Source organism: Echinops telfairi, unplaced genomic scaffold (genome assembly GCF_000313985.2).
Source record: "Echinops telfairi isolate 266 unplaced genomic scaffold, ASM31398v2 ScPeMD7_41;HRSCAF=154, whole genome shotgun sequence".
NCBI classification, from domain to species: domain Eukaryota; kingdom Metazoa; phylum Chordata; class Mammalia; order Afrosoricida; family Tenrecidae; genus Echinops; species Echinops telfairi.
Window position 1 is genome coordinate 1035434 of NW_022103939.1, and position 8236 is coordinate 1043669.

The 8236-nt window shown below is 37.5% G+C and overlaps 1 protein-coding gene across 1 annotated transcript in view; it reads left to right on the forward strand.

Annotated features, from left to right (window-relative positions):
• The window catches only part of LOC101643050 (olfactory receptor 56A4-like), a 3916-nt gene extending 1075 nt beyond the window's left edge, over positions 1 to 2841 (forward strand). Inside the window, exon 2 of the mRNA XM_013008430.2 lies at positions 2745 to 2841. Within this exon, the coding sequence (XP_012863884.2) occupies positions 2745 to 2841 (97 nt within the window). The remainder of the gene's footprint in view (positions 1 to 2744) is intronic.
• The last annotated feature ends 5395 nt before the right edge of the window (positions 2842 to 8236 follow it).

The following is an 8236-nucleotide window of genomic DNA, read 5'->3' on the forward strand; positions in this document are numbered from 1 at the left end:
AGCAGGGAATCCGGAAGCTGCTGAAAAGGTTCAAGACATGAAATGAATGAGATCTGATCTTGCGGATAGAAACTGCCAACATTCAATCATTTTCACGGTGCATAGGAAATTTACTAAGGTACTACAATAAATAAGTTAGTATTTTTCTTCCCATAATGCGTCAGTAGATTATGGCGTCATCTTTGTCTAGGCCCCTATTTGCTAAAGATTCTAGTGCATTTTCCTTTTTGGATTCTGGAGTTACCTGGAAGTTTACCCTGAGACTTGGCTAGGAGATCAGAGTGGATTAGTTAATGAATTAAAGAACACATGTGATTCAACTCTCTTGTAATGCTTCTTAATTTCTTGAATGCGTTATATGCAGATGTACATCATTTCTCTGGGTTCAGCCTGACACAGCTCAGCCTGATTTGTGTCATAAGTAAGTCTCATGCAGAGATATTGAAGGAACTCCACAAAATTGATTCTCAGAGGTGAGTGAGTGACATTTGCCATCCACTGCATTCTAGTTAATATTTTTAGATAATGTCACTTCACAGCAGATGAATTTCCTATAGTTTTTTTTCATTTTTTCTAAGGAGTCTTTAATATTTTAAGAAAATTTATTTTTATATGCACTTTAAGTGAGTGTCTTTTCTTTAGATGTGCAATCGATTGTTCAAGTTTTTCCTTTGTTCTATTCTGACTGACTTCTTCATCATAATTCAGACATCATCCACATGAGCACCCTCCTGTCTATCTGGATATACAATAAAATTGTTCTCATTCTACTTCCATCCCTGTTGTACCAGTGCTTTTATCTTGTGTTGGGAGAGGCATAGCTTCCCGTGGGATCCAATCATCAAGAGTGGTGGGGTTTTTAAAGCTCTACTTGGAAGTTCCCTATCTGATCTGAATACGGTGGGATTAGACATTGGTTACAATTTTCTAGGATTAATTTACATTAAAAATTAAGAACTAGGTCTCTCTTTGGATAGTGATTGATATTACTTTATAAGCCTTATTCAAGACTTTTCCCCCTACTATAGGTGCTCTATGATAAAGATAACAATTTTTGTGACTTTATAATAAAATATTTCTATATTATTGTATTCATCAAAAAAAGCTTTGATTACCTTTCTTTCTCCATGATTTGTAACTTATAAGACTGATGCCAACCAAAATACAAAGCTCAAGCACTCTTCTGCTCAGGCACCATTCCATTCAGCCGCAGCCCATTATTTCTAAAAATGCCCTTCTTGATATTTATCATATACTCTCCATTTTCCACATGAAAAAACCTGAAACACCTGCATTTACATGGAAATCCAAGCATTGGTGCTTTATTTGGCAAACCACTAGTATTGTAAGTCTCATTTTAAATTTCGTCTACTCCACAACACCTTAGTTTAATCTTCCTAATGGAATTTTTCTGACCACCTGGAGCCCTGGGTAATATCTCCAACTGATCTGAGATTGTAAAATACTCTGAGCCTGGGAAATTGCTTCATTCATATTTTCAACTTTATGTTTTTATAGCCAATAATGCAATGCTTTAATATTATAGTTCTTTCTGTTGAATACAACCAGATTGATTCATATGTACACGTTTTGTTTCTTATTTCCATGGAAGTCTTCTTAAAGTAAGAGTCAAGTTGTCAATATAATATATTCTCCAAGGTAACTTCAAAAAGTCTTATATGACTCAGTTTTTCTAAAAGAATCTTTAACTCCTAGATTTAAAAAGAATGATATTTTTCATCATGTGATTTTTCTGATGTTTAGATTACTTAATTTATGAGTTTTTCAAGTAGAGTCTGAAACAAACTAGTACAATATAATGAAAGCTCATTTTATTATTTTATCAATGTACTGTGCTTCCTGTATTATCTGCAAAGAAGGATGTTTGTGGATAGTTTACATACTTCAGAGATATAAAGATCCTGTCCTACATATTCTCGTTCATTTCCAGTGCAATTTCTCGGTTACTGTGCAGTGTTTTAATAAAATCTTTTCATATTTCAAGCTCAAGATGATATGTCATGGCACTGTTATACCTTCCTTGTTCTCAGTCATATCTTAGAGTCTTGGTCTTGCTGCTTCACCTCAGTTGCTAGCATGTGGCTGACAGTGTGGATTGGGGTCATGTAGATGCATTGTTTTTGACAATAAGATGTTGCTAGATTGTCACTGAACAGAGAATCTTTCTCTTAACTCTCAGTGCCACTGAGTTATTTCTGACTCATAGTGACTTAATAGGACCAAGTAGAACTGTCCCTGTGGGTTTCCAAGACTGGAAAACTTCACTGGAGTAGAAAGCTTCATATTTCTCCAGCAGCTGGTGGTTTCAAACTGCTGACCTTGAAATTAGTAGCCCAGTGGTAATCCACAATGCTACCAAGGCTCCTGAACAAAGACTAGAAGGAAACAAAAAATTATTTTGATCACTGACAGGTGTCTGCTTATAGATTGGTTACACAAATCTCTAAAATTTGTCATTTAATATTACTATTTTATTGTCATTTTTAATTAAACAGTTCCAAATTCTCTATAACTTGCTGATTGAAAGCATGCAAAAAATAGTTGGCAGATTTTCCACATTGGTCATTACTGTAGAAACTTTTGGCTACCTAGAATGTCGTGTTTATGGGAAAGTAAAGTCATCAAATCTAGAATCATCTTTTAAGTTAGAGTCTAAAGGGTCTTTGTTAAATAGACATGGAAGATTTGTTCAAGTGCCTCCAGTAACAAGAAACTACTTACTGGCACATGAACAAGGAAATCTCTGATTCTATTGGAATTTTAATAAAAGTCCTCCTCATTTTTTTGCAATTTTTATTTTTGAGTCCACATGCAAAATAGTTTCTGGTAAAGTAAATTCCAGTGCTTTCCTCAAAAATTTTAATGGCATTTGAATTGGGATACTATAGACTTGATAATTCTATATATTTTTTAAGAAATGAGGAACAATAGTAATATTGTTCAAATTGCTGGGTATAAAACCAGCCATCTCATGAGCAGGAAGAGGGTTTCACTACTAGCAAATGGAAAGTTTCTTGTTAGGAGTGGAGCATCTTCTTTGGACCTTGACGTCCTTCTTCATTGAAACTCCTTGATCCAGGAAACAGCTGTGACACTAGAGGAGTGGCAGAGAAGCTGCATCAAAACCAGGACCAAGGGAATGAGACAGACTTCCCAGCCCACGGAGCAAGGAAAACTGAGTGCTTTGAGGTGGGAGGCTACCTTTTAGGGATGAATGCCTTTGGAGACTTAGAGGAGCTGAGTTTTCTGATCCATGGAATCGGAGCCAAGCTGAAGCCGAGTGCATTTTGGTTGCAGCTTATAGTGAAATGGCAAGTCCTTTGGATATTTATTAGCAGCCCCAAAAGAGCTTTATAATGTTGCGCAAGTAGGTCAGAGATCAGACCAAGAAGCTGATGGCTAGAGAGAGACTTGTCTGTAGTCATGGCAGAGAAGAAACGGTCGTGGTTAAACAACTGTATCCTGAGCATTTTTTTTTTTACCTCAGCTGTAATGTGCTAACTTCCCAAATAAATCCCATAATCTTGAGCATTGTCTGTGGGTTCTGTGTGGCCATTGTAATGGATTATTGGACACAGACATAGAAGTAGAGTGCTTTGGGAGGGGCATTTAATGTCAGAATTGGATTTAAAGGGCTAGAGGGTGAAGACATGTCTGATATTCACCTTGTGGAAAAGTTGCCTTGGGAGCCAGAGGTTAGATGTGGCCCCAATCTGTTTCCTTAGCAACATATAATTAAATCTGATTTTAAAATTCAGAATTGAAATTTTTGCATAGAAAAATGTTGTGGTTGCTTGGGTGAAAGCTGTTTTCTACATTTAGTGGGGTTATTTGTAATTAACATTATCATCTTATGATTATCCTAAAAATGAAATCTTGACTTACTTGAGTCTAACTACCATTACATGTTTTAAATGAGTGTTCATAATTTTGTACCATTAATTTAAGTGACATATATTTCCCTTGTGGGAATATTTCTGAAAATAACAACTAAGGACCAGATAAATTATAAAGTACTCATTTTAGTAGTAATTTAAAAATAATGTAGCTAATATGTAAGGTTAAGTCAGTTTCATTAGTCTAATAATATTGCCTTCTTAAAGAGCCTGTTAGACACGCCCTACCTGATCCCAAGTGATTCTACTTTGCATTACAACAAGTCTCAGTTCATGCAATTCTCAGATACCTCAAAAAGAGCATTAGTGTTTTTATTTTATCTGGATTTAAATGGAGAAATCTCTCTTCTTACAGTGGAAGTGTGTGTATATCTGCAGGGAGAAAGAAGCCCAAGAGAGAAAGATCCCTAAACCAGCCCTTCCTCTTGCCAGCCACAAGAGAGGAGCTATTATGGAGATAGCGTGTTCATAAAGTCTTTCAGGGGCTCTAGGCACAAGCACCTGACAGTGAGTCGTTGAAGAGCCACACACTGACCGGTCGAGGCCATTGTTCGCCGCTGACTTTCTCTGCAGGTATAACTGGGAACAGAACATTGGAAAGCCAAACACAAGTAACCGCTTTAGTTTGGGCCATGACTTCATTCATCTTTTATTTCAGAGAATGTCACTGTACCCTCTAGATTTTGGTTTGTCAGGGCTCTGAAGATCACTGATGTCTGAGAAAAGTGAACACATTAAAAGGTGTGTCAGCTGAGCTGAGCTCATGTAAGGATATATTAGGTCTATTTCTGGCAGGGGTGTTGACTGGAGAGGAAATGCTGTCTTTGGACATTATAAGCATGCTCAAAGTGTCAGGCTTTCTCTCCAAGGAGAGAAAAATAAGGAAGATGTCGTACTTGATCTGAAGAGGTCATTTGATCCTCTGTGAAGACAAGACTAATAACTACAGCTCCAATCAGAGAAGTGTCCAAAGGAACCCACAGAATTCTAAGTGTGCCCACATAAGACAGACAACTTTCAGATTGGGAGGTTAGGGTTAGGAAGATTTTCCCTTAAATAAATGAAGATAATTGTAGAATTAAAGCTATAGAGTTGGTTGGTTGAAGTGAAGTAGCAGCCCTGCATTAGGGTTACTCTAAATCATTTGTTAGGATAATAATATTACTGAGTGTAGGTCAATCATTCTCACAGTGTTCACTCTTGAAGAGCAGCATTAGCATCACCTGGGAAGTGGGGACCCTAGACCTATAAAATAGAAAACTCTGGGGCTTCAGCCCAACAAGCTGTCATTTAACAACTTCCGTAGATGATTCTGGTGCATACTTAAGGTTGTGAACTGCTGGGCTTGAGACATTCATACTATACATTAGAGAAATCTAAACAACTCCCAGTCCTTGATAGGTAGGTTTTCTCCTCTGTGTTTTAGGTGCTAGAAATGTCCCCAAAGAAGAATAAATATATATCAGTAAGAGATGATGTATTCTCAGTTTCTGAGTGAAACACAGTAGAATCTGGCAACTTCTTCACTTGTTACTAAAGGAACTGAAGCTACTGTCTGTGAAGATCATATCTTAAGGCATGTTTAGGTTTTCCTTGAGTTCTTACTTTGTGGTGGAAACCATATTTCCTCATCCTTCTCCTTTTACCAGGAATTGCAGAGTATTTGGTTAGCAATTACTTACCAAACACACACACGAGTGTGCACTCGAGAACACACACACAATATTGCATGGATATTTTGTACTTATTTTTCTCACCACCAATTTGTTTGATTTATTTTTTCATCCTCACATGTTATTTTTTCCACTGATGCTTTTTTAAGGCTTCTGCTGAATGTTGAGCAAGCATGATGCTGGTATAAGATAGAACATGGGATGAAGATGCTAAGTAATACAGGAAAAGATCGAAACACATTATGATGCTTTGAACAATCTATCAGTCATGCTTATCTGAACTGTACTTATTGATTATTATGTTGGGGGTGCAGGGGTCCCCAACACTCAAACAGTTCCTCAGGAGCAACTTTGCAACTGTGGAAAGTAATAATGACAGACAGACACCGGGGCCAGGGGCTCCTCCTCCAGTGTCAGGACTGAGAGAGTAGATGTATTTTCTAAGAGGTATATATAATGGAGCTTACAGATCTTTCAAAAGGCATGCACATCATATAGCCAACATATAACATAATCAATCGGTAATGTTATAATCGGGTAACATAAACCAGCAATGAGGTGAGTCATCATCTTGACCTAGTACTAGTTGACCTCAAAAGCCCCTGAGCGCTTCCCCTCCCCCCACCAAGTGGCTTGCTTCATTTTACGGTGGTTTGGCTACAGAACCTAATTGCTCTTATCTACAAATAATCTCCAGACCCAGAGAATACCCAGACAGAAATGATTCATATTATATGGTAGCTCCTATATGACAGTTCCTTTATTGCATGTGTGTGGGATGTTTTGGAGGGACTGTGTACTGTCATGAGAATGTATATTAAGATGTACCCCCCACAAAATAACTGGAATTTACTTTTCAAAGTTATGTATTTAAGTTTTTGGAACAAAACAACTTTTTTACCTTCCAAGTGCTCTCCATTACACTTAATATATCTGTCAAATCTGCAATTCCATTCTTAGAAACAGTTTTTAAACTTATCTGTTGGGATGGATGATAGAACCTCCCTCCCTCATTCTTTCCTTCACCTCTTCTATGTCATCAAATCTCTGTCATTTCATGTGCTTCTTCATTCACAGAAACAAGAAGAAGTTGCACAGAGCAAGGTCAGGTGAGTAAAGTGCACGAGGCAAGAGAGTCATGCTGCTTTTTCTGTTTTTGTTTTTTTTGCCAGAAACTGGTGCAGTGAGATGGCTGCATGAGCAGATGCATTGTCATGGCTGCAAAACCAGTCCCCCAGTTTGCCACAAATCAGGCCTTAAAGAGAAAGCTTGATTAACAGTGTGGACTAGTGCAATGAACTCCAAATACACTATCCCCCTCATATAAAAACAACAAGTGAGCATTGTCTTGATCTTTGATTTTACTTGAGGAGCTTCTTTTGGGCAAAGTGACGATGGTGTCTACCACTGGCTTGATTGATGCTTGCTTTTGGGATTGTAGGAATAGTACCATGTCTAGTCACCAGTAATGACCTTGGGGAAAAAAACCAAATGTCTGGGCTGCTTCAGGGGTGTTCTTTCAAAGCATAGCATGTTTCCACTCGAAACTCTTTTTCCTGGTCGGTCAGAACTGGAGGCACAAATTGCACAGTGACCCTTCTCATTCCCCCAAATCTTCCACTAAAATACGCTTAACAGAGCTCCAAGATAGTCCAGATAGCTTTCCCATCTCTTTCCCATCTCAATGGTCCATTGTTGGTCTTCAAGCACAGGCGCATGAATTTTGGCAACATTTTCATCTTTTGGGAAGTTGATGGACATCCAGAATGAGGTTTATCATCAATCGGCATTTCTCCTTTTTGAAAAGAGAAAATCACTCATATGCTTGAGTTTTTTTTCCAGAGCGCTGTCTTTGTAAGCTATGCTCAACATCACAGCAGTTTCCCCGAACAGGAAACAAAATTTCACAGCTGCACACTGTTCTCTTAAATTGGCCATCACAAAAACCAAGGTCGAGTGAAACTGCTTTTACGAAAAAAATTCACTGTTTCCCTAGAGAACCTTCCCAGGCGACGCTACTGGGTGCAGTAACTTAGAGCAGTAAGTCAACTTTCCATTATTTTGTTGTTGTTTTGAATAGTGCCTCATATATTATATTTTGACGTACCTGTTATTTTCCTCTTTCCTGTGATAAAAAATGATAAGACTCCATTTTGACTAGTCTTTATATAAAAGAGTAAGGAACAACAATGGGTATAGGAAAGTTTTATTAACATTTTATTATCAGCATATTCAGATTATCTGAGAAGCATAGAGAAGCAAAGCAAAGGGGTGGCTTCTAACTTTCCATGTAAATGATATAACAGAAGAAAATCTTTTCAAGATGAATTGTTCACTTATGACAACCTGAAGTTAAAAAGATAGAATTTATGAAGTTGAAGGTAAGAGGGAATTCCAAGTGGAGCATGTGACACATGTAAAAAATGCAAGGCAAGACAAAGCCAAGCCTGTTCTAGAAGTGTGGTTGTGTATGTATGTGTGTGTATGTGTGTGAATTTTGGAATCTGTTTGGGAGTTGGAGTTATTATTATTATTTTAAAAATCATTTTATTAGGGGCTCATACAGCTCTTATCACAATCCATACATACATTAATTGTGTAAAGCACATTTGTACATTCATTGCCCTCATCATTCTCAAAACATTT